At 48.3% G+C, this 25377-nt stretch overlaps 1 protein-coding gene and 1 long non-coding RNA gene across 4 annotated transcripts; one reads left to right on the forward strand and one right to left on the reverse strand.

The window, feature by feature from the left end:
- Positions 1–2883: 2883 nt before the first annotated feature.
- LOC118532797 (uncharacterized) lies at positions 2884–4097 on the reverse strand. Of its 2 annotated transcripts, XR_004915900.2 has the most exons (3): positions 3855–4097; positions 3627–3732; positions 2884–3420 (listed from the first exon to the last, which is right to left on the reverse strand). It is a non-coding gene; the product is annotated as an uncharacterized LOC118532797 (long non-coding RNA). The 2 variants fall into 2 exon arrangements; XR_013441733.1 differs by lacking the exon at positions 3855–4097 and having other exon boundaries at positions 3627–3847.
- A 3-nt stretch (positions 4098–4100) lies between these two features.
- BOLA3 (bolA family member 3) lies at positions 4101–13232 on the forward strand. Of its 2 annotated transcripts, XM_036087571.2 has the most exons (4): positions 4101–4238; positions 6599–6722; positions 8517–8605; positions 12987–13232. In XM_036087571.2, the coding sequence occupies exons 1-4, from the start codon at positions 4185–4187 to the stop codon at positions 13050–13052; spliced, it is 333 nt and encodes a 110-aa protein (XP_035943464.1). In that variant the 5' UTR covers positions 4101–4184; the 3' UTR covers positions 13053–13232. The 2 variants fall into 2 exon arrangements, with proteins under 2 accessions (XP_035943464.1, XP_035943465.1); XM_036087572.2 differs by lacking the exon at positions 8517–8605.
- Positions 13233–25377: the final 12145 nt, after the last annotated feature.

The raw sequence follows: 25377 nt of genomic DNA on the forward strand, positions 1-25377 counted from the left end.
TTGTTTCTCAAATTCCTCATATCAGTGAGATCATATGATAATTGTCTTTATCTGACTGACTTATTTCACTTAGCATAATACCCTCTAGTTCCATCCACATTGTTGCAAATGGCAAGATTTCGGTTTTTTGATGGTTGTATAATATTCCATTGTGTATATGTATGTGTGTGTGTGTGTGTGTATGTATGTATATACATATATACATACACCACATCTTTATCCATTCATCTGCTGATGGACATCTACGCTCTTTTCCATAGTTTGGCTATTGTGGACATTGCTGCTATAAACATTGGGGTGCAGGTGCCCCTTCGGATCACTACATTTGTATCTTTGGGGTAAATACCCAGTAGTGCAAATGCTGGGTTATAGGGTAGCTCTATTTTCAACTTTTTGAGGAACCTCCATACTGTTTTCCAGAGTGGTTGCACCAGCTTGCATTCCCACCAACAGTGTAGGAGGGTTCCCCTTTCTCCGCATCCTCGCCAACATCTGTCATTTCCTGACTTGTTAATTTTAGCCGTTCTGACAGGTGTGAGGTGGTATCTCATTGAGGTTTTGATTTGGATTTCCCTGATGCCCAGCGATGTTGAGCACTTCTTCATGTGTCTGTTGGCCATTCGTGTGTCTTCTTTGCAGAAATGTCTGTTCATGTCTTCTGCCCATTTCTTGATTGGATTACTTGTTCTTTGGGTGTTGAGTTTGATAAGTTCTTTATAGATTTTGGATACTAGCCCTTTATCTGATATGTCATTTGCAAATATCTTCTCCCATTCTGTTGGTTGTCTTTTGGTTTTGTTGACTGTTTCTTTTGCTGTGCAAAAGCTTTTTATCTTGATGAAGTCCCAATAGTTCCTTTTTGCCCTTGCTTCCCTTGCCTTTGGCGATTTTTCTAGGGAGAAGTTGCTGCAGCTGAGGTCGAAGAGGTTGCTGCCTGTGTTCTCAAGGATTTTGATGGATTCCTATCACATTTAGGTCTTTCATCCATTTTGAGTCTATTTTTGTATGTGGTGTGAAGAAATGGTCCAGTTTCATTCTTCTGCATGTGGCTGTCCAATTTTCCCAACACCATTTGTTGAAGAGACTGTTTTTTTTCCATTGGACATTCTTTCTGGCTTTGTCAAAGATTCGTTGACCATAGAGTTGAGGGTCCATTTCTGGGCTCTCTCTTCTGTTCCATTGATACATGTGTCTCTTTTTGTGCCAGTACCATACTGTCTTGATGATGACAGCTTTGTAATAGAGCTGGAAGTCCGGGATTATGATGCCACCAGCTTTGGTTTTCTTTTTCAATATTCCTCTGGCTATTCGGGGTCTTTTCTGGTTCCATACAAATTTTAGGATTATTTGTCCTAAAATAATCTTTGAAAAAAGTTGATGGTGTTTTGATAGGGATTGCATTGAATGTGTAGGTTGCTTTAGGTAGCATTGACATTTTCACAATATTTGTTCTTCCAATCCCTGAGCATGGAATGTTTTTCCATTTCTTTGTGTCTTCCTCAATTTCTTTCATGAGTATTCTATAGTTTTCTGAGTACAGATTCTTTGCCTCTTTGGTTAGATTTATTCCTAGGTATCTTATGGTTTTGGGTGCAATTGTAAATGGGCTTCAGCAGGTTATCTCATTTAATCCTTACAGCCACCTAGGACTGGGACTAAAGCTATTATACTTTTAATCATAAGAAAGTAAAACTGGCCTTCTATTTGCTTCTATCATAAAAAGTTACACTTGAAATGTTAAATTGGAACTAATTTGGAAGCCCAGGATTGGTGAGATTGTTCTGCAAATCCTTTCCTAAAAAGGTTCAAATTCACACTCTGGAGCTAGAATGGCTAAACCACTGTTCAGCTCTGTTTAGTAATCCTAGTGTGTGTGTGCACTTTTTGTTCTATGCCAAGCTGGGCAGCTGCCAAGACTAAATCAAGAGCCTGGGGTGGAGCTCAGGGACCACTGGGAAAAACAGACACCTACATAAATTGGTAGAGTTCTCTGATTGCCATATGTGCAGTAAAAGTTATGCATAAGTTGTGGGCCCCTGAGTTTACTGTGGGGCCATCAGAGGTGGTTGCCTGGAGAAGACAAGGCTTGAGCCGGCTTATAAGATGGGTAACCACATAAGCAAGCTTGTAGGGTAGTTTGTACGGGGAGGTACCAGCCGTCCAGTATTACTGAAGGGTGGATTTCAGTTGGACAGGTGGGTAGGGGTTAAATCATATGAAAGAACTTGGGTTTTTGCCAGTAGGTGATGGAGGGTCAGAAGGATTTTAGATAAGCAAATAATGGACAGGTTTGCACTTCAGATGGGCTCTGACAGCAGTGTGGAGACACGGAGGGGAGGATACTGGATACTAGGGCAGAGTGATGGTCCAAAATAACAATAATAATGTGAACGATCATGAAATTAGGAAGAAGAGGAAGGCTGAAGATAAGCAAAAGTACTGATTTTCAATAAAAGAGGAATTCTGCAAACACAAATCAGTGAGTTTAACGTGGGTCTCTTACAAGTAACAACCCAACCAACTAAAATGACTTTAGTGCTCATTTCTGGCACTACTTGACAAACAGTGGTAAACATCTGTCTCTCAACAACTCCTGTATCTATTTCATTTCCAAAATGGGTGCTGTGCACATGATTACAAAGGTGGCAGCCAGCCGCAGGCGCTCAGTGGCAAAGGACCGTTTCTTTTCCTTAGTGCCGGACGAGTCTCTAGACCAACTCTCACTGGGCTGGCTCAGATCATGTGACCAACCCAAACCAATCCGTGCCTGATGGGCCAGACCTGGGTCATGTGACCACTCTCGGAGCTGGAGACAGCTCGACCTTATCTGAACCATGTGGTATGAGGAGCAAAGGGTGGTTCACTACTACACAACCGGAAAAATATTTTTGGTAGTTTTAATTACTCCCGTGAAGAAAAATGAAAAGTTAGCAAGTTATCCCTAATCCCACCGACCATGAGTTTTAAGGAATCAAGCAATAAGTGTGAGAAAGGTTATTAGAGTAATCCAAAGGAGAAATTATGAGACCCAAAACATAGAAGTCACTCAATACTGGAACGAATACGCATATATATAGGTGATCACTTTAAAGAGCAACTGTAGGTCCGTCCAACTCATCCAAGTGCAACGCTTGGATGAACATGTTGAACATACTGATTGCACAGGCGGGAATGCAATAGCAAAAGGAATTGGTGAAGCCTGCAGGGTATACCAGACCACATGCTGCCCAAATATACTGCTAGAGAGAGAAAGGGCTTTGTCGAATTCCGGCCTTGACGTCTGTCTCAATCAGTTCAGAGGTGAGGCAGGTTGGCTGGATAATCTTATCGTCCTCAAGGCGGCAGCTTCCACTACATTCTCAGGACTCCACGGTCTGTGGTTCCCGGCTACTTCTCTGCTGGGCCCTGTCCAGCAGACACCTTAAACCCAGGCAAAACCAAAACTGAGTCTGTCGGCCCCCTTCACTCCAGACCTCGCCCTCCTCCACCCATCGCACTGTCCACGCCAGACACCTTCCTCACCCTCGCCGCCCAATCCAGTCACTCCATTCCCTTCCCCTCCCAAGTATCCAGATCCACTCCTCCATCCCTGCGGCCCCAGCTCTCGTCGAGACCTCAAATCTCACCCGGACCATTGCGGTAGCCTCAGAACTTCTGTCCTCGTCTCCAGTGTCAGCCCCCTACAGCCCCTCCTCTTCGCAGGAGCCCGAACGATCTTTCTAAAACGCAAATCTGAAAACGACTCCCCTACTTAATGTCCCTCCACGGCTCGCCCATTCTGGAGGGAGAAACCCACACGCCCCAGTTTGGAAGCCAGGTTGCGGGCGGTGGGGATAGCAAGGGAGATGTCCTACCTAGGGCGCGAGGGGCACTGGCGTGTGGGCAGCTCAGATCGGAGGGCGAGAACCCCGGGCGTCCCCAGGCTGGGCAAGAAGGGCCCGCTGGGGGAACGACCCCCGGAGGCTGGCGGAGCGCGGCGCGGACCGGGCCGGGGAGGGTCGCGAACGGGCGGAGCAGCAGGTTCCGGGGAGGCGTCCCCCGGGCGAGGACGCGGCCCGAGCGGGGCGGCTCGCGGCCTCCGGGCGGCAGGGGGCGGCCTCGCCCACGGCGGCGGCTCCCGGCCCCGGGCTCCGCGCCTCTCAGGGGACGCGGCGACCTCGGGCGGCGGGCCGCGTCGGCCGGGCATGGCGGCGTGGAGCCCGGCCGCGGCAGCGCCGCTGCTCCGTGGGATCCGCGGGGTGAGCAGCGGAGCCGGGCTGCTCTTCCCGGGCTCTTCCCGGGCGGGAGATGCCGAGGGGCCGCGGGGCCGGCCGCGGCCGGGGCTCGAGGACCGGCTCCCGTAGAGCGCGGCGCAGGGCCCGGGGGCCTCCCCTTCCTTTCTCTCATTCATTCCTAGTGGGTTGGGTCCTTCAGGGGGCCGGGGCGGCGGGGCTCGGAGAAGTGTCAGGCCCCGGCGCGCGCTGGCGGAGCTCCTGAGCCGGCGGAGGTGGGGGGCGAGGGGACCGGACACAGAAACCGTCGTGATCCCGCGGGCGCGGAGAAAGCGGTGTTGAGGTACTGAGCCGGAGACATAGCAGTCACAGCCCGGAGTCCTGGCGTGGGTGCCGGAGAGTGCGAGGGTCTGGGCTTCGGGCAAGTCCTCCCAGCCTCCGCGCCCTCTCCAAGCCCCACACGCCCTGAGTGGAAGCCCAGCAGAGGGCACTGCCCGCGCGCTCGCCGAAGCTTCTCTCCTCGTTTCTGAGTCATCCTTTCCTCACTTCATCCACTTTGCTCTTCCCTTCTTCCTCCTCGCCGGCCGCTCTTGAACCCGCCTCCGCCGAGTATAAAGAGCTGGTGACTTTCAGCGGGACAGCCAGGATTCTAGGGATTTTGTCAGTAGATGGCTCGTGTAAAGGCCACTGCCTACAGATTAGCTAAAATGGAGGAAGACCTCCCAAGAAATCAGCAATGCTAAGTACCCTCAGCCCTTCGCGATTTCTGCTTCTGCCTGCCACCTGGTTACCCTCTGCCTTTGCTCCCCAAGGCTCTGTCCTCAGAGGAGGCTCCACACCCCCCCTCCTCCATCCCAATTTTAGCCAGGCCCCCAACATCAAGTTTCTGTCCCTCCACACAGCACTCAGTCTCACTCCAGATCTTTCTTCTGACCTGCATTTCAACTGCCTGCTAGAATTGAGACTTCTTTGCAGGTGCGAGTAGGCATGCCCTGAATGGTGTGCTCACTGTGCTCATTCGTTCATCCGTCCATCACCCAAGTCTCCCAGAGGGCCTGTCCTGGCCCAGCTTTGGAAGGCTGCAGTAACAGGATGGACTCAGTCTTGGCCTTTGAAACCAGCTAGTGAAAGAACCAGTGCACAGGTCATTTTAAAGAAGGTGCTTCAAGGGGCGCCTGGGTGGCTCAGTCAGTTAAGCGTCGGACTTTTGATCTCAGCTCAAGTCTTGAACTCAGGGTGGTGAGTTCAAGCCCTGCATTGGGCTCCATACTGGGTGTGGAGCCTACTTTAAAAAAAAAGAAGAAAGTGCTGTGAGACTCTCTAACACAGGACCCTGCTCTGGGCCATCAGGAACAGCCTGAGGACAGGTGGGACTGAAGGGTGAAGGGATGGTCCCTTCAGCACCAACACTAGATGAACAGCGCCCGTGTGTCCCATCTGTCACCCCCCTCCAGTCTGATGCCCAGGCTACTCCCTTTGTAATACCTCTCAGCTGGGCATCTTTCCTGACCAGCTTCAAAAGGCACTGTTTGGTGCAGGTTACTTTGGCGCCAAGAGGCCTAACAAACGCCAAGATCTCTAGCCTGACATTCAGGGCCTGCCATGCTCTCTTTTCAGTCTCCCTTTTAGCATGTGCTCAACCCCGTCAAAGGGCTGCAGACCTGGTTTTTTGCTCTGTCTCCCATAAGGGTTGAGACATGTCCCCATCAGAAGCACTGGCTTCCTATGGTAGCCACTGGGGGCAGGGGGAGTGTTGTTGCCAGTGGTAAATAATCTAAAAATGTTTCTCCTTCAGGTCCTTTAACAGAATTCTGCTGCTTCTCCCAGTAAGAATTAGTACATGTAGCAAAGTGTAGCGTGCTTAGTGAGCAGTACGTCACAAGGCCACATCCCACTGGAGGGTGTGCAATGTGAATCAGGCCTAAAGGACAGGTGGCATTTGGTCAGTGGCACGCTGGCCCGGGGAGGCATGTCTGAGGCGGGCTGCCTGGCCTCTGGCTCCACATCTCACCAGTGGACCCAACCTTAGCACTTGCCACAGTCCCCCCGATTCTTCACCTCCAAAATTGATACCATGATGGTGTCTCTCTGACAGCATTATCGTGAGGAGTTCAAGATCTGTTAAGTTTGTCTTGTTCTGGAGTCAAAGTGAGTTATTTACAATTCCACTCCCTGACTCCACCAACTCCCCAAGAAGTTTATGCTGGGGGAGCTTCAGTGGACATGCGATGCCACGCAGTCCCTGGGATGCAGCCCATGGCCATGCTGGCGGGGGGCCTGGGCCCTGGCTGGCGGGGCAGTGGCAGGTGGGACCTGCACAGTGGCCAGGCCCGGCCTGGGGGCACCATCGTCTCGCTCGGCCATGACTCTCCTCTGTTCTGTGGCAGCTTCCTCTTCTCCACTGTGTCCAGCGAATGTTTGCCTCGCAAACTGAGGGGGAGCTCAGAGTGACCCAAATTCTCAAAGAAAGGTTTCCTGGAGCTACAGCTATCCAAGTCACCGACATTTCAGGTGAGGTTTTCTCTCATCTTTCCCACAGGGTCTGCTAGGATTTTGCCCTCCGCAGGGCCAGGGCGCTGGGCAGAGCGCACTCGCCATCAGCCGCTTCTCAGTACGTGTGGCTTTTGGACAGATGGAATTCAGTCTCTCCCAGCCGATGGCTGGAGGTGTGGATGTGCAGGCGTCGGAGGGAGACTGTGTGAGGATAAGGCCCGGCTGGGAGGACTCGTGGTTGCTAGCCTGGCCTGGCTCTCGGTCTCCCTGGGGCTCAGGCCCACAGTCTTTAATTTGACTTCCAGATGAACATTAATTTTGCCACATTCTCTGACACCCTAGAATGTTAGAGCTGGGGCGGATCCCAGAAGGATTTTATCCTTTTGAAAATAACTTCCTTACTTTCCCCACAAGGAGCTGAGCCCAGAAAGGCCAAACAACCTGCTCAGCCCCTCCCAGGGAGGAGGTGGCAGAACTGGAACCAGCACCAGGACACAGGGGGACACAGGCAGACTCTGTCCTGAGTCCAGTTGCCAGCCCCAGGCGCCTCAAAAGTTCAGACTGGCTGCGTGTTAGGAACGGGCTGGGGAGGCGAGTTCTGCACCCACAGGCCAGGAGGACAGGGCCTTTGTCCAGACGCACGTGTGGAACAGCTTAGCGGGGGCAGTTAGGTGGCCATCCACCTGCATCTCTCCATACCCACATGTGTCTTTGGCACCCTGCATTGCCATGATGTTCTCAGTCCTATACCTGCCCCAGGCCCAGGTCAGGCAGAGCTGGAACTTGACCTTCCGTCTGGCTCTGCCTCGCCCTGAGCAGAGTGTGGAAAGGGAACCGAGGCCGGGCAGCTCGGTTCCTGGGGCGCATAAAGCCTGCTGAGTAACTTGCACTTCTCATAAACTGGCCAGGTGCTCCCAGCACACGGGACATGTTCTCTCTTGCCCGCGTCGGTTCATGCTAGGGCAGCACACTTTTGTCGGTCATCGGCACGAGCTCGCCGGCCATGTGGGTGCGTGTGGATGTGTCCACCACAGACAGCTTGACCAGAAAGCTATTCCCTCCCCGAGGGAGCCCGGGATGAGACCCTTGAGGCTGCTCACAGACCAGGAGGGGCTGAAGAGAGCCCCGTGCAGGGCTGCCTGGCTGGCTCAGTCGGTGAAGCTGCTGCCTTCGGCTCAGGTCTTGATCCCGGGGTCCTGGGATCGAGCCCCACGTTGGGCTCCCTGCTCAGCAGGAAACCTGCTTTTCCCTCTTCCTCTGTTGCTCCCCCTGCTTGTGTTTGATCTCTCTCTTTCAAATAAATAAATAAAATCCAAAAAAAAAAAAAAAAGAGAGAGAGAGAGACCCACGCAGCTCTATTACACAGGTTTTTTTCAAACCAAACTGTAGTGTATTTTTGCATTTTTACAAATACTGATTGCTGCCCCTGTGGTGGGGTCGAACGCGGGAATTCAGCCTCTCCCGCCCCTCCTCCTCTAGGAGGTTTCCTGGCCTACTCAACAGAAATGTGAAGCAAACCGACATTTCCTAGGCTTTCTGTGCTCTGTGCCTTACCTTTCATGCCCCACAAGGCATAATCCTGGGTACGTGCAGCTGACTTGCGAAAGGAAGAGCACATTTTGGATCAAGGCGGCCCCGCGGGGAGCGTGTGGTCCGGTCATCAGCTGTGAGGTTTTTCTAACCGTATTAGCAACTTTCTGCTGAATAAGAATATTCAGACCTTCTTTGGATTGTACGGTACTTTGAGGACATATGGGACAGTGGCTGCCGTAAGTTAATAATTGAAACACTTTTGAGTCATGTTTATTTCAGGCGGCTGTGGGGCGATGTATGAAATCCGGATCGAGTCAGAAGAATTTAAGGAGAAGAGAACTGTCCAGCAGCACCAGATGGTAAATCAGGTCAGTAGAAGCAACACGGCTCCGTTGCCATCGGTCTCCAGCATCTTAAAGGGCCTGACGAGCGGGGATGGTGTTTAACTGTCAGCCCTGGGAAAGAATAAGGCAATACCACGCTCATGCAGACAGCATTCAGGACCTGAGCAAAATGTAATCTGGAACTTACCTGGAATCAGACAGTGGGCAAATAGGAATTTTATTCAGAATTGAAAAGAAGCCACCCAATAGTTATTTTGCATTTCCTTCTGTATTTTTTTGTATAATGCTACCAATGTTTACTGTATATATTTGTAAACATACAAGTACTAAAAAATAGATATTTTTGTAGATTTGAAGATTTTTTTTTTTTAGCGTCTCTTTGGACTGCTTTACAGATGGGTATATTGAGGCACGGCACGATTGAGAATTGCCCCAGCTGCCCCAGACCCAGTGACAGGATATTGGGGGTCTGGAACATCAGATTTAACCAGACTCAGGTCCAGTTTATTCATGATCTCTGCTTCTTTTACTTGGGATTTACAGCAGCCTGGGCCCTGGCCTGTCTCTGCAGTCACCCCCACAGGGGGTGTGTCTTACATCGTTCTGGAAGGTCTTGCACATTGTGAAACTAGTTTCATTTTTGTCCAGCACAGCTCTGGTCATGAGAGTCCCTCTGTGGCCCCTGTGTATCCAGTTCAGGTGTCCCAGACTGCTATTCCAGACCTTTCCCCACCCTTCCCCGAACGAAGCCTCCCTTGGCCCCTGCCCGTTGTTCTGTCTGTGCCTCTGGATCTTTGCTCAGATCAGCCCCCCCCCCCCCCCCGCACCTCCACCTGCCTGGCAGGAAACGAATGTTCCCGCACCCTCTGACTCCAGCGTTCTCTACCTTGTGTCCTGGATACTTAGGTCCCTGCTGTCTGTCCCTTGGCCCTGTCATCCCTCTGTGGGCTGTTCCCTTTTGGATCCATCTTTGCCTTCCTCAAGGAGCCCAGTCCTTCACTTGCACGCGGACACCTTCGGCCATATGGCGTGCTGCGGGTCTGCTGGGAGGTCTGGGGTAGAACGGCCTCTCTGCTCCCCCGAAAGTACTTGTCCCGTGGGATCTCAGGGGTGGGAGCCAAGGCAAGACAGGGAAGACCTGACGGGCCCAAATCGTCCCCAAACAGCAGGACTTTGGGTTTTGTCCCTAGAACTCCTCAGGCTGCCTGGTGCGCCTGGGCTCTGAGGGGCGCTGTGAATTTGAGCGCATCCCCTGGCCTGGGGCCACCGATACAAGTGGTTAAGGACGCAGTTTCTGGAGTCTGTCTGCCCACATTACGCATGTGGGCTCTGCTACTTTCTAGCTGTGTGATCCTGAGCAACTTACTCAACCTCCCTGTGCCTCGGTTCTTTAATCTGTCACCGGGGAGAGAAACAGTACTTGCCTCAAAGGGCTGTTTTGCAAATTTCGTGGTAGAACACACGCGTGGCACCAGAACGCAGTCTGACGGCTCGTGAGCCCTCGGTAAACGTCAGCGGCCATGTTGGGGGGAGGGGGAAGGCGGCCATTCCCTGGGTTTGGGGGAATGTCCTGGGCTCAAGGCTTCCTCTGGACCCCTGCAGAACTCGGACTTCCCCCGGCACCCTCCGAGCGGGAGAAGCCGGGTGGGGGCCTGGTGGGCCTGGGCTGGGTGAAGCTTTCCTCGTTGATCTTGCTTAGTCACCCTAATAGAATCGAGACTCTTAGGCCCAAAAGGCCCTGAAAAGGCCACCTTGTCCATCTGATACTGGAGTCCACTGCTGGTCAGACAGTCCCTGCCTGATTCCCTGGGGACGGGCGTCCCTGCGGTCACAACTCACACGGGCTCCACCCTCAGCAGGAATGTGCGGTTCGTCAGGGACCCTGCCGACGTGTAGCCTGGCCTCGTTCAGCTCCCAGGGTTCATTAGCCTTCTCTTCTGGAGTAATCATTGGTGTTGACTTTGGGCCAGGCCCCAGGGATGGCATCCATCCTATTCCCGCCCTGGGGAACAGTCCCAGGGAGAGAAGTGAGCACTGAGTTCCCTTTTGTGTTGGAGGAAGCTGGTTCCTTCTTGGCTGTCTGCTTCACAGCGGGCCCCAAGCCTCAGTGTCTGTGTCGGCAAAGATCACATGAGGTGTTGGTCACACGTGCCCGGCCTCGCGACGCATGTGGAAGGCATTCGGCCAATAGCAGTCGCCCTCTCCCCTTCTCCGGCCTCTTTCCCGCCTGTTGCCCGTTCACCTGCCCCTGAGGGTGCCTCAGCCCATGCCTCCCCTGCCCAGAGCCCTGCGGCGGGTGCCCTGAGTGCCCAGGGAGTCCAGCCCCACCCTCCCCTCTGGAGCCTGCCTCAATTTCGCACCGCCTGCTCCTGATTCACAGCCAGGCTTCCCCCCGTGCATCGTGGCAGGTCCCTGGCCTTCCCTCCTGGGCCCAGTACTTGGTCCCTCTGCCCGTCCCACTCCCAACTACCCCGCTCCACGAACGGCCAGTGCAGGCTGGCTCCGTCCCCACATCCACAGCAGCGCCCGCAGCCTCGTGGTCCAGCAGTGCCTGTCACTGTGCGCCATGTCTGTTTTGTGTGCCCTTGTATTACTTCCCTTTGCCTTTTGCACCTGCGACCCCATCACAGTAGCGGACGCTGAGAAATGTTTACCCAAACTACATCTTGTGAACTGTGGGGCTATGGCTAAGTCACTTCCCGACCAGGACCTCAACTGTGAAGTGACCCGCATGACCTTTAGGGCCCCCTGTAGCTGGGAGATACTGTGACCTGGGTCACAGGCCCTTAGAAGCCTGCGAGAGAGCTGGTAGAAGGCACTGGGAGGGCTAAGTGCACAGGGCATGAGGGGTCAAGGCTTTCCACGTGAAGGGCGGCCGGGCCCACGCCTAGCCAAGGAGGCTTTAAGGATTGTGACCCAGGTGACAGCCCAAACACAGGGACGGGGACAGCCTTTAGGGGGCATTCTGTGCCTGCAGAAAGCAGAGAGCTTGGGGCCCAGGGGGCTGTGTTCCCTCCCCCCCCCCCCGCCCCGTGACATGACATGAGGCTTTTTCCCCAGGGTATTTCTGTTGTCTACAGAGTTGAGGGGGCTGCCGGTGAATGTGGAAGGGCCAGGGCAGTTCATCGGCCCCCAGCACACAGCAGCTCCTAGCATCAGGGCGGGACGGGGGCCCGAGGGGGACGAGGGATCACCAGAACATCAGGGTCAGGTCCTGATTCTGCTCCTCACTTGCTGGGTTTGGACAGGGGGTAGATTCTGTGTCTTTTATCAAAGAAAGGGATAGGACTAGATTATCTCTAAGGATCCTTCCCTGTAAACCGACTGCACGTTAGGAATTTTTTTGTTGTAAGCTAGCAAAAGCAAACAAAGGGAATTAATTGGCCTGTGCAGTTAAATTATCTGGTTTCTGGCATATCTAGATTTAGGGTCTTAAGTTCATCTGCTTGCTCTTTTTCATGTTCTCTCTCTCCCCCTCGCTGAGCTTTTGGCTTCTGTGTTTTGGCCTCATTTTCTCCTACTGGAGATGGGCTTTCTCTTTTTGTTGGAGAACATGGCCCCCAGCCACCTCCAATTGACATTGTGCAAGTATAGTGACCCAAGAGACAAGGCTCCACAGGGAAAAATCCCAGCAGAGATTCTGATTGGCCCAGTTTGGGTCATGTGTCACCCCTGGACCAATCAGGCTGGGCCAGAGGCACATAGCTACCTAAATACCAGGCAAATTGGTGGGCCCACCAGCTGTACACGATTAAGATCTCCAGTGGCTGGTGGAGAAGGGGAGGTATAGAACAATGTGTTTGACATGCTACCATTTATGTTATTAAAAGGTAGCAGGGTGGGGGCGCCTGGGTGTCTTAGTCATTAGACGTCCACCTTCGGCTCAGGTCATGATCGCAGGGTCCTGGGATCGAGCCCCACATCCGGCTCCCTGCTCGGCGGGAAGCCTGCTTCTCCCTCTCCCACTCCCCCTGCTTGTGTTCCCTCTCTCGCTGTGTCTCTCTCTGTCAAATAAATAAATAAAAATCTTTAAAAAAAATAAAAGGTAGCAGGGTGGATATATGTTCATATTAGCTTAAACATGCATTTTTCAATCATTGCAAAGACATACAAGAAATTGACACCACTTCTCTCCTTTGGGGATGGAGGTGGGAATGGGAGGTGGTGCAGGGCAGGTGGAGGGGGGAAACTTCACTGCATGCCTTCCTATAACTTTTGATTTTTGAGCCTCATTAGGTATTGATTCAAAAAAACAAAAAACTGTTTTCTAAAAAAAAGGGGAAACTGCTCAGACAAAGCACGTGCAGCGCCTCCTACGGAGACAGAGCTATATACAGATACTCTCAGAGAGGCTTACTGTGCTCGGTGTCGGATGCAAAACAGTGATGCTCTTCTCCTTACTTAGGCACTGAAAGAAGAAATCAAAGGGATGCACGGATTGCGGATATTTACCTCCGTCCCCAAACACTGACCACGTCCTGGCCGCGTAGATGCTGCTGCTTAACGCCTTGGATGAACTTGGCTGACACCATCCTTTCCTAGGCATTTGCCAAAAAAGTTATCTATTTTGTTCATAGACATTTCCATATTATAATCATAGAAGAATATGTTCTCTATTTAGAGTTTAATTAAAGGCAACAGATATCCGAAACCTTCGAAGAGTCATTGGTGATGCGTCTGGTTCCTCTGTTTCGGAGGCAGTGTCCTTTGTCCAAAGGTCTCGTCCTTGTCAGTTGTGTCCTGTTGCTACACATGTGGAGGGGAGTGCCATCTCGTTCTGTCATGTCAAGAGACTTTCTTGTTTCTTCTCCTCTAGGATAAACTGCTCTTAAGGCCCCTTAATCTTACCCAAAAGAGAAAAAGAGAAGAGAAAAAATATGTCCTTTGGTTTTGCTGTTCCCTCGGTCGAATGCCTGGCTTTCCCTCCCCCTCCAAACTTCTTACAAGAATGATCTTAGACCTTCACTTTCTGACTCCCTGGAGCGGACTCTGAGGAGTCTGGGATGCCAGGGTTAAGGTCTTCTTCGTGCTTGAAGATGCCCCGCCCTCCACATCTTGGAGGGAGGTGCAGCCCATCTCCCGCAGCAGAAGCGGGAAAGGTCTGCTTTCCTAGCTCGCTTGCATATGGGCACGGGTAGGTCTAGACTCAGCCCATGAGACGGACGTGGACTCTGAACGCGGAGCAAGTGAGCCGAGAAAGAGGGGTGGCGGCGCACCCGTCCCAGCCGCCGAGGCAGCGGATCCGGCCTTCCGGCTGCTGGTAGTGACAGAGTCAGTGTCGCAAGCTGCGGGGCTCTGGAGTCCGTGGTGGCGGTCGCCGTGTCTGGGTCTGCGGCATGATCCGGGCTCTGGTAACAGAGCCTTCCTGTTCCTGCCCACTTTCAGAAGCCGGTTCGCCAATCTTCCCAGAAATTTTGGGATTGTTCCATGTCCTTTCACTAAATTCTTTATTGTTCACATCAGTCTGGTCAGTGTCTGTTGCTTGCAACCAAGAGAGAGCCCTGATGGGTTCACCCGCCCCTCACAGTGGGGCTCCTGCCGTCCCGCCCCCACTTCCCTCCTGGACAGCTGTCTGAGAGACTGTGTCCACTGCCGCTCTCAGTCCTCGGCACCCCAGTCACCATGGTGACGCCAGGCTGACCATCCGCTCCTTCCTCAAATGCCTCCTTTGTCTTTCGTGGAGCTGCTCACCGGGGAAACCTGTGGTCACTATCATTTCTGGAGATTCCCTAGTATGTCCCGGAGTAATGAAAGTATGTGGTTAAAACAACCTTGGGCCCGAGTTTTGGAGCAGCACAAATTTTAAATAATCTGTTCATATACCATGCCCCCATTTTGGGGTTTAAAAATATTCTCTAACTCCACAGTAAGGGGGAGGGATTGGTGTCCTGCCAAGGCAGAGCCGCCTTTTACATGGAAGAGATTCACTGAGTTGTATAAGAGCTGAGAAGCCAGGATAAAACAGAACTGAGGATCAGGGGCACCTCTGAAAGAGCGCCCCAGAGGACAGCTTTTAGGTGGCGTAGTGGGGAAACACCGAAGAATGGAGTCCCAGGGGCCAGAAGATGGTAGCGGTCAGTGAGGACAGAGAGATCACAGAATTAGACACATGTTGGTTACTTGTGTGGAGTCTAATTGTCCTGAGGGTGGGCTGGACGTAGTCCTCTGCTTCTAAAGAACAGAATCCAGTAGAAAGGACAAGGGGCCGCTTCAGAGACTACGTCATAAAAGACACTGTGGCTTCCTCCTTGCTCTCTCTCAGACTGCTCACTCTGGGGGAAGGTAGCCACCATGTTGTGAGGGCACTCAAGCAGCCTGTGGAGACGTCCATGTGGGGAACGGAGGCCTCTTACCAACAGCCAATGACACGGGCCTGCCAATAGCCAGCAGGGCACCAAACCTTCTGCCAAAACAAGAACCATTTGGGTAAGCCATCTTGGAAGTGGGTCCTTCCAAGTCACAGTCGCCGTTGAGCCTTCAGACAACTGTCGCCCCAGCTGACATCTTGACTGCATCTTGCCAGAACCACTCAGCTAAGCTACTCCCAATTCTTGACTAACAGAAACTGGGAGGTAATAAATATTTGTTGTTTGAAGGCACTAAGTTTCAGGGTAAGTTCTAGAACAACAGATAACTGTGTACACTGGTACACGTGTGCAGTATGGGCAGGACGCTGGGGCATTTCACATATTGAAGGAGAGGTGGGAGGGCCGGACTGCAGAAAGGAGCGCAAGGTCAGGAGCTCACGACACCCCTGGGTCTCCGCATCTGTCTGCTTCTCTCTGCAGATCAGCTTTATCGTAGATATATTTATTGTAGACTGGCATTCACCATATACTGCCAGGGTATGACTCACTGTCCTGCCCGTGGCTCTTAATTTTTATACTTAATGTCCAAGCCGTGAGAAGGGCAGACTTTCCTTCCAAGTTCCAGTCCAAAGAATGCCCGGGAAGGCCTCCGACCAGCCCGCCTTGAATCAGGAGCCACCCAGGAGGCAGGTGACGCGGCAGCCTCTCTCCGGACTCGGCGTTAGAGTGGAGGGAGGAGCAATCGCCTCAAAAAGTGGGGGGTTCTGTTCCAAGAAGAGGCTGGGGACAAACAACAGGTATTCTTGAGCGGAGGGAAAGGTGATGGGGCCTAGCAGGCCCGCTAGGAGTCCGGGGACACCAGGGAAACTCGGAGTCTTCCCTGGCTTCACCCCGTCTCCCCACCCCAGGCAACCCTCCAGGCCCGGAGAAATGTGTCAGCCCTACCGCGGCCGCATGTCTGTTCCCAAATCTGGCAACAAGAACTTCTTCAAGGAGCTCCCCTACCCCCTCTGCAGTTGTTCTTCCTCCAAAATTAAAAGGAAAGTTGGAGGAATCAGACTTTCTTTTTAGTTGATTAAACAAGAAGAAATTGTTTAATCAGAGTGGCCAGAGTATAAGGTTGAATCTGACAGCCAACTCTTAGCTTGCTGCTTCCGTGCTACTTGTGGAAGGAGAGGGCACAGTTTCTGAGTCATGTGTCCTTTTAAAAACAGTGTCCAGTTTTCCAGTGGAAAATCCAAAGCATCTTGAGGTAGGTGCTTGCTGACCAGATCAATCAATCTAAGGGACACTGCCCCATGCACAGCCCTCCCCCAGGCCCCTTTGGTCCCGTGGGTTCATGTAGTGCCCCTCTCTCCCCTGATTAGACCACCGAATGAGCAGCCAGGGCACTGGCTGGCCTGCAGCCTGGGAGGGGACCCAGGGCCACGAAGCCCCACCTATATGCTGGTGCTGGCAAAGAGCGAAGGAATCCAGTCGTCTTTCTTGGGAATCCAAACTGGAAAGGCGAGAGTAAATGACCCAAGGACAGCTCATGGCTGGTGGAAAGCTCTGGGCAAACAAATAAGGGCACTCCAGTCAAGAAATACGGAGAGAATCCGTCTAGGAGAAACGGAAGTTGGAAAAATGGCCTGGGAGATGCCAGGGGGGCATTGGCAAATCTGAGTTGAGAGGAAGCCGACGCTGGGGAATAAAGAAGACAGTGATTCTCAATCCTGCTGCAAATGAGAACCACCCGGGGTGTTTAAAATACTCACAGCTGGGGCGTTCCCAGGACCACGAGGCAGAAACCAGGCAGTTAAAAACAGACGTGAGCCGCCCTGCACGCCTTAGAGCCTCCAGAGTCAGGCCGGACCCCCTACCTCTGCCCCGAAACCTGGGTGAGGCCTGTCCTGCCCACCCCCTTTCCTCCCAGGGAGCTGTTGCGCCTGCGTCAGTTTGCCAGCTCCCCTCCATCTCCTACCCACCTTGCTGGCTGGGGCGGGGTGGGGGGGCTGCCTGCACCCCCTAACTCCACGGGGTGAGCAGTGGGAGAGCGCCCATGCCACCCGAGCTGGGGGCGGACCCCAGGCCCCCCAGCTGCCCCAGGCGGAATCCGGCCTGTGGGTCCGAGGAAAAAGGAGCCAGGCCTCTGGCAGCTGGGAGTTTCCCGAGTTTTCCGGAGCAGCACCACGCACCGCGTCGCTGCCCTGCGCTCCCTCCGGCCCGCAAGGTAGGACGCCCCCGCATGTGCCCGCGTGCGTGTCAGAAACCTTTGGCTTGAGTCAGCAGAGTTGTTTCTTACTTGCAACCCAGAGAGCCTTAAGCCACGCCATCCGTATCTTGCAGTTCACCCCTTACCGAATGAGCCCGACTTCTGCATCTTTTCTCCTTGCATTTGCTCTAATAACGCTGGTAGGATCAAGTCTGTCATTAGGCGCCTCCTTTCAGGAAATTGAGCGCGTTTCTCAGGTCGTGGTGAGATGGCCTGACACTGGGAATTTCAAAGAACATTTATGCACTTTAATTTTGTTTTGTTTTAGAAAAATATAATGCTTATTAGGGAGGCAGGTAAGAGGGTACAAGTAAAAGATGCCAGTTTCTTCAATCACCTTGACCTTTATTCAAACGCCCTTTGTTCAGAACCCGAGTGTCTGTAATGGTCTCTGGCCTCAGCCACCTCCCCAGCAGTCATAAAAACCCAGAGGTCCTCAGGGAGCCGAATAGCCAGCTAAACAAATGGATGAAAAAGTAAAAAGTGAGAACAACTGAAGTTCAAGTAATAATGTTAGCTTTTTTTAAGTAAACGGTTTTTAGAACAGTTATATAACTGTTTTTAGAACTATTTTAGATTTACAGAAAAATGGACAGGAGAGTACAGAGTGCCTGGTGTATTCCACACCGTTTCCCCTCCTCTTAACGGTTGAGATTAGTGTGGTACATTTGTTACAATTAACGAACCGATATTGATACAATATTACAAATTAAAGCCCATAGTTTATTCGGATCTCCTTAGTTTTTCCTTAATATCTTGTTCCCAGTGTCCCCTCCACAACTCCACATTACATGTCATTGTCCTGTCTCCTTCGTCTCTTCTTGGCCCCGACGGTTTCTCAGAATTTCCTTGCTTTCGACGACCTTTTAGTTTTTAAATAGCAGTGCAAACCAATATATTCTGGGGGCAAATTATGGATGTGTTTGACAGAAGCAATTTTTTTTGTCATTAAAGACAAGCTTCTGTTTGGGGCCCCCGGCTGGTTCAGTCGGAGGAGCATACGACTCTTGTTCTCTGGATAGTGAGTTCCAGCCCCATGTTGGGTGTAGAGTTACTTAAATAAAATTAAAAAAAAAAAAATCCTCTGCTTATTTTAGATTTAAGAAGAACTGTGCCTTAGACGCCAAAAACATATTCCTCAACCACATGTGGTCACAGGAAACCTTTTCTTTCGGGGCACCCTGGAACTGTACCCATATTAGCAAACACTTGGGTGTTTAGGGATTTCAGATTTCCAGTGTGTTTCCCCTTCTGGGGAAAATGTTTGGAGTTGAGCATAAATAAGAGCTTAGTTTTTTAAGCTTAAAACAATTTGTATAATATTCTCATATCCCTGATTTCATTTGATCATTTAAAAAAAATTTAATTCTGGGGCACCTGGGTGGCTCAGTCGTTGAGCGTCTGCCTGCGGCTCAGGTCATGATCCCAGGGTCCTGGGATTGAGCCCCACATTGGGCTCCCTGGTTCGCAGAGAGCCTGCTTCTCCCTCTCCCTCTGCCTGCCGCTCTGCCTATCTGTGCTATGTCTCTGTCAAATAAATTAAAACTAATGATGTAATGTATGGTGATTAACATAACGATAAACAATTAAAAAACAAAAAATCTTTAAAAAATTTTAATTCCAGTGTAATTAACATACAATGTTATATTGGTTTCAGGTGTATAATATAGTGATTCAGTAATTCTATACATTACTTGGTGCTCATCATACATGTAGTCTTTAATCCCGATCACCCATTTTGTGATCCACCCCCCATCTCCCCTCTCGTAACCATCAATTTGTTCTCTATAGTTAAGAGTCTGGTTTTTGGTTTGTCTTTTTTCCCCTTTGTTCATTTGTTTTGTTTCTTAAATTCCACATACAAGTGAAATCATATAGTATGTCTTTCTCTGATTGATTTATTTCACTTAGCATTATATTCCCTAGATTCATTCACATTGTTGCAAATGGCAAGATTTCATTCTTTTTCATGGCTGAGTAATACTCCAGTGCACACGCATGGGCACGTGCACACACACACAAACACACACACACCCCACATCTTCTTTAGCCATTCATCTATCCATGGTCACCTGGGTTAATTCCATAATTTGGCTACTGCAAATAATGCTGCAGTAAACACAGGAGTGCATATATCTTTTCAAATTAGTATTTACTTATTCTTTGGGTAAATACCCAGTAGTGGAATTGCTGGTTCATATGGTAATTCTATTTTTAATTAAATGTGTCTGTTTTTGTGCCAGTACCATACTGTTTTAATCAGTATACCTTTGTAGTGTATCTTAAAATCTGGATTGCAATTCCTCCAGTTGTGCTCTTTTTCAGGATTGCTTTGGCTATTTGGGGTCTTTTGTGGCTGCATTCAAATTCTAGTTCTGTGAAAAATGCTGTTGGTATTTTGATGGGGATTGCATTAAATCTGTAGATTGCTTTGGGTAGTATGGCCATTTTAACAATATTTGTTCTCCCAATCCATAAGCATGGAATGTCTTTCCATTTCTTGGCATCCTCTTCAATTTCTTTCATTAATGTTTTATAGTTTTCAAAGTACAGGTTTTTCACCTCCTTGGTTGAGTTTATTCCTAGGTATTTTATTATATTTAGTGGAATTGTAAATGGGATTGTTTTTTAAATTTCTCTTTCTCCTACTTCATTATACTGTATAGAGATGCATCAGATTTCTATATATTGATTTTGTATCCTGCAACCTTACTGAATTAATTTATCAGTTCTAGTGGTTTTTGGTGGAGTCTTTAGGGTTTTCTGTATTTGGTATCATGTCATCTACAAATAGTGAAAGTTTTACTTCTTCCTTGCCAAGTTGGATGCCTTTTATTCCTTTTTCTTGTCTAATTGCTGTGGCTAGGACTTCCAGTACTATGTTGAATAAAAGTGGTAGGAGGGGATATCCTTGTCTTATTCCTGATCTTGGGAGAAAAGCTCTCAGTTTTTCACCATTGAATATGATGTTAGTGGTGGGTTTTCATATATGGCTTTTATTATCTTGAGGTGTGTTCCCTCTAAACCTACTCTTCAGAGGGTTTTTTTTAAAAGATTGTATTTATTTATTTGAGAGAGCGAGAGAGAGCACAAGCAGAGGGAGTGGCAGAGGGAGAGGAAGAAGCAGGCTCCCTGATGAGCAGGGAGCCAGATGTGGGACTCCATCCCAGGACCCTGGGATCATGATCTGAGCTGAAGGCAGACACTTAAGAGACTGAGCCACCCAGGCGCCCCTGCAGAGGGTTTTTATCATGAATGGATGTTGTACACTGTCAAATGCTTTTTCTGCATCAATTGAAATGATCATATGGTTTTTATCCTTTCTCTTGTTGATGTGATATATCATATTGATTTATTTGTATATATTGAACCACCCTTGCATCCCAGGAGTAACTCCCGTTGATTGTGGTAAATGATTGATTTTTTTCCAATGTATTGTTGGATTCAGTTTGCTAATATTTTGTCGAGGATTTTTGTGTCTGTGTTCACCTGAGATAGTGGCCTGTCATTCTTTTTTTGTAGTGTCTTCTCTCGTTTTGGTATCAGGGTAATGCTGGCCTCATAGTATGAATCTGGAAACTTTCTTTCCTCTTCTATTTTTTTGGACTAGTTTGAGAAGTATAGATATTAACTCTTCTTTAAATGTTTGGTAGAGGGGGTGCATGGCTGACTCGGTAGATTGTGTAACTCTTTTTTTTTTTTTTTAAAGATTTTATTTATTTATTTGAGACAGAGAGAATGAGAGAGAGAGAGAGCACATGGGGGGGGGAGGGTCAGAGGGAGAAGCAGGCTCCCTGCCGAGCAGGGAGCCCGATGCGGGACTCGATCCAGGGACTCCAGGATCATGACCTGAGCCGAAGGCAGTCGCTTAACCAACTGAGCCACCCAGGCGCCCAGATTGTGTAACTCTTGATCTCATAGTTGTAAGTTTGAGCCCCACATTGGGTGTAGAGATTACTTAAAAATAAAAATATTAAAAAAAATATTTGGTAGAATTTACCAGATGGTCAAGCCATGGACTTTTATTTTTTGGTAGTTTTTTTATTACCAATCCAATTTTGTACTAGTAATTGATCTGCTCAGATTTTCGATTTCTTCCTGGGTCAGTTTTGGAAGATTGTATGTTTCTAGGAATTTATCCATTTCTTTTAGATTATCCAGTTTTTTGTCATATAATTTTTCATGATATTCTTTATAATCCTTTGTATTTCTGTTGTGTCAATTGTTATTACTCCTGTTTCACTCTGATTTCATTTGAGTCCTCTCTCTCTCTCTTTCTCTCTCTTAATGAGTCTGTTTAAAGGTTTATCAATTTTCAAAGAACCAGCTCCGGTTTCATTGATCTGTTCTATTGTTTTTTAGTTTCTGTTTTGTTTATTTCTGTTCCAATCTTTATTATTTCCTTCCCTCTACTGGTTTTGGGTTTTGTTTATTCTTCTTGTTCTAGCTCCTGTAGGTGTAAGGTTAGATTGTTTATTTGAGATTTTTCTTGCTTCTTGAGGTAGGTGTGGATTGCTATTAACTTCCCTCTTAAAACAGCTTTTGCTGCATCCCAAAGGTTTTGGACCATTGTGTTTTCATTTCATCTCCATGTATTTATTTAATTAATTAATTAATTAATTAAATTTCTTGGTTAACCCATTCATTATTTAGTAGCATGTTATTTAACCTCCATGTAGTTGTGCTCTTTCCATAATTTTTTCTTGTGGTTGACTTCTAGTTTCATAGCACTGTGGTCAGAAAAGATGCATGGTATGACCTTAGTCTTTTTGAATGTGTTGAGACTTGTTTTGTGTCCTAACATGTGATCTGGAGAATGTTCTGTGTGCACTTGAAAAGAATGTGTAATCCACTGTTTCAGGATGGAATGTTTTGAATATCTCTTAGAGCCATCTGGCCCAATGTGTTATTCAAAGGCAATGTTTCCTTGTTGATTTTCTGTTTGGACGATCTGTCCATTGATGTAAGTGGGGTGTTAAAGTCCCCTATATTATTGTATTAATTACTTCCTTTATATTTGTTTTTAACTGCTTTATGTATTTGGGTGCTGCCCTGTTGGATGCATAAATATTTATAATTGTTGTATCTTCTTGTTGGATTTTTCCCTTTATGATTATGTAGTGTCCTTCATTGTCCCTTATTACAGTCTTTGTTTTAAAGTTTATTTTGTCCAAATAAGTATTGCTATCCAGGCTTTCTTTTCCCTTCCATTTGCGTGATAAATGCTTTTCCATCCCTTCGCTTTGAATTTGCAGATGTCTTCAGGTCTGACATGAATCTCTGGTAGGGAGCCTGTAGATGGGTCTTGCTTTTTTATCCATTCTGTTACTTTGTCTTTTGACTGGAGTTTTTAGTCCATTTACATTCAAAGTAATTATTGATAGGAATGTATTTATTGCCATTTTGTTGCTTGTTTTATGGTTGTTTTTGTAGTTCTTCTCTGTTCCTTCTTTTTTTTTTAAAGATTTTATTTATTTATTTGATAGAGACACAGCGAGAGAGGGAACACAATCAGGGGGAGTGGGAGAGAGAGAAGCAGGCTTCCTGCTGAGCAGGGAGCCCGATGTGGGGCTCGATCCCAGGACCCTGGGACCATGACCTGAGCCGAAGGCAGACGCTTAACGACTGAGCCACCCAGGCGCCCCCTTCTCTGTTCCTTCTTTTGTTCTCTTCTCTCACAGTTTGCTGGCTTTCTTTAGTGATATACTTGGATTCCTTTCTCTTAATTGTTTGCATATCTATTACTGGTTTTTGCTACAGAAAGCAATTTTTATAACAAAGACAAAACTGCAAAAGAAGTCACCATCCAGATGGCCAATTGAAAGTTACTCTATTCTAGACATTTTGGCAAACATGAAATAGTCACATCTTAGACATCACACCAAAAAAGTGCACCGGCAGTATTAAAAATAAAACAGGTGCCCTGAGTTAGAGGCATCAGAAAGTAGCAGCTTCCCCCAGACAGGATGGGTTTAAAGGAAGGCATTGTCTTGGGTGAGGTTTGGTAGATTTATAAACAAGGTTAGGTAGGAAAGGCTTCTCCACGCACATTATTACCTGTAAGCGTGTAATTAGTAACTTGTGAAACAAAGGAAGAAAACTTTATAAACAAGCTGAGACTGTCCTTCTTTTATCTAACAGAGAACTGTTGGAAGAAAAAGAATACTTCGGATGGAAGTAGAAAGTTCTGATGCCTTGGAAATTGTACTTTTTCTAATACTTCAGCCATTGACTAGCGGAACTGAAAATACAAAATATCTTAAACTGCTGCACCCCTGCCCCACATCTTCCTCTGTTCTCGGAGCTGAGGCTTACAACGTACACTAAGGCTCATACATTTATGCACACAGCCGCCTGCCCCGCCCTGTAAAAACCAACTGAGCTATTTTCTGAATCAAATTTGCACAACTCTAAAGAAGAAAAAAAAGTTCAAAGAACAGGATGTTTTTCAAGGCAGGATTTTTAGAAGCTAATGTTGACTTGCCCCGTTTTAGGCTTTTTCGGTGTTTATTTTGCCTTCTCTGGTAGCTAACAGTTTGGAAATGAGCTCCTCATCTGGGATGGGAAGGTTGGATCTTTTTTATATCTTTGTTCTCCTCTTCATTTGGTTAAATGTCTGAAGCTAGGAATCTACTGGTGCTGCAGTGAGGAGAAGCATTTCTGGCTCATTAAAACAAATCCTCATGGTTTGAGGATCAGCTGATTTTCTTGCTACAATGCATGAAAAAAGAGAACTGGATTCCCCTGAAGAGGTCTGGGTCAAAATGAGCGGCGTTATCAATATCATGTCAGTAAAGGCATAATTCAACAGAGCTTTTAATTACAAAATTTAGAAAACTGTATAGTTGTAAGTCAGGCTGTCATTAAGTCCACAACATTTCACTTTGGTAGCCCTTATAAAATGTCAGCCACCTCACTTCTGGGACCTTGCAACATGGGCCAGCCGGAGCAGCAAGCGTGACTCCCTTCCTGCCACTTTCTGATCTTCTGATTTGACCTTATGAAATGAGCCCATAATGTAGAAACAAGAAGCTAATTTTCCTGTCTAAAAGTAGGAAGGACGTGAATAAATATTTCTCAAAAAAAATAATAATAAGAAGAAGATCTCAACCTGACACCTCTCTTCTGACCCATTTAACTTAATAGCTGGTTCTCTGATCTCTGGGTAGATCTCATTACTGAGCATGATTAAACCCTGGGCTTGGTAGCTGTCTATGCACGTGACTAGTTTCACTATTCATCCTCGTGCTTCAGGGCCAATTTAAGAATGCAAATCCTGCGTGGGCAGGTTTTTAAAGTTGGTGAGAAAATTTTATTTTATTCTGGCTAAAATTAATCATACTATTTTCTAAAATGAGCCTTTACTTGTATTGCTTTTTAAAAATCCCAGTCAAGGGGCGCCTGGGTGGCTCAGTTGATTAAGCATCTGCCTTCGGCTCAGGTCATGGTCCCAGGGTCCTGGGATCGAGTCCCACATCGGGCTCCCTGCTCCACGGGAAGCCTGCTTCTCCTTCTCCCTCTGCCCGCCGCTCCCCCTGCTTCTGCTCTCTCTCTCTCTGTCAAATAAATAAATAAAATGTTTTTAAAATCCCAGTCAATTTGAAAGTGAAGTTGTAAAGATGCCAATGATTTTAAAAATCCGCCCTTTGAGAAGCACTATGCTGAGCATCCGTGTGTGACCGTAGCTACGACCACACTGTGTTCTGGGTGGAGGCCAGCCTAGGGGAGTCGGAGCTGAATGCAGCTCCTCTTGCCACCAAACCTGCTGAATCAGAACCGAGGTGGTTGAGAAGCAGACAAGCACTATTTGCACATAAACATGTCTATCCAACATGAGAACATCTGATCTACTGTGTTAGTTCTGTGGAGAGAGGTCAATTGATGTCATGTGTAAAAGTCAACAGGTTGATTGTCCAAACTTTCCCAGATTTCAGCTGGTTATGTGGGATCAAATAGACATGCTAGCATAATCACGATGAACTGCCCATGATCTTAACTGCATTTAAGGAAAAATATAAAGGTTTATTACCAGTGTAAGTATTTTTTTATTTACTTCTTTACTCAGGAAGGGTGAGACTTTATTTTGTTCATGATTTCCCCTTAGTAAATTTACTAAGTAAATTTAACAAACTAGCTTAGGTCAATTTATTAAGTTATAAGATGTAACATTCTGATGTCAACTCTGACAAAGAAAGTAGGAACATAACCCTGCTCACATGCTGTGAGGTCAAGTT

This window comes from Halichoerus grypus, chromosome 10, assembly GCF_964656455.1.
Source record: "Halichoerus grypus chromosome 10, mHalGry1.hap1.1, whole genome shotgun sequence".
Lineage (NCBI taxonomy): Eukaryota > Metazoa > Chordata > Mammalia > Carnivora > Phocidae > Halichoerus > Halichoerus grypus.

Excerpts from the sequence above, each read along its gene's own strand:
- BOLA3 (XM_036087571.2), top strand. The coding sequence starts at position 4,185 with ATGGCGGCGTGGAGCCCGGCCGCGGCAGCGCCGCTGCTCCGTGGGATC. Across the intron at positions 4,239-6,598 it reads TGCTCCGTGGGATCCGCGGG|CTTCCTCTTCTCCACTGTGT; the intron begins GTGAGCAGCGGA and ends GTTCTGTGGCAG. Across the intron at positions 8,606-12,986 it reads AGCACCAGATGGTAAATCAG|GCACTGAAAGAAGAAATCAA; the intron begins GTCAGTAGAAGC and ends CTCCTTACTTAG.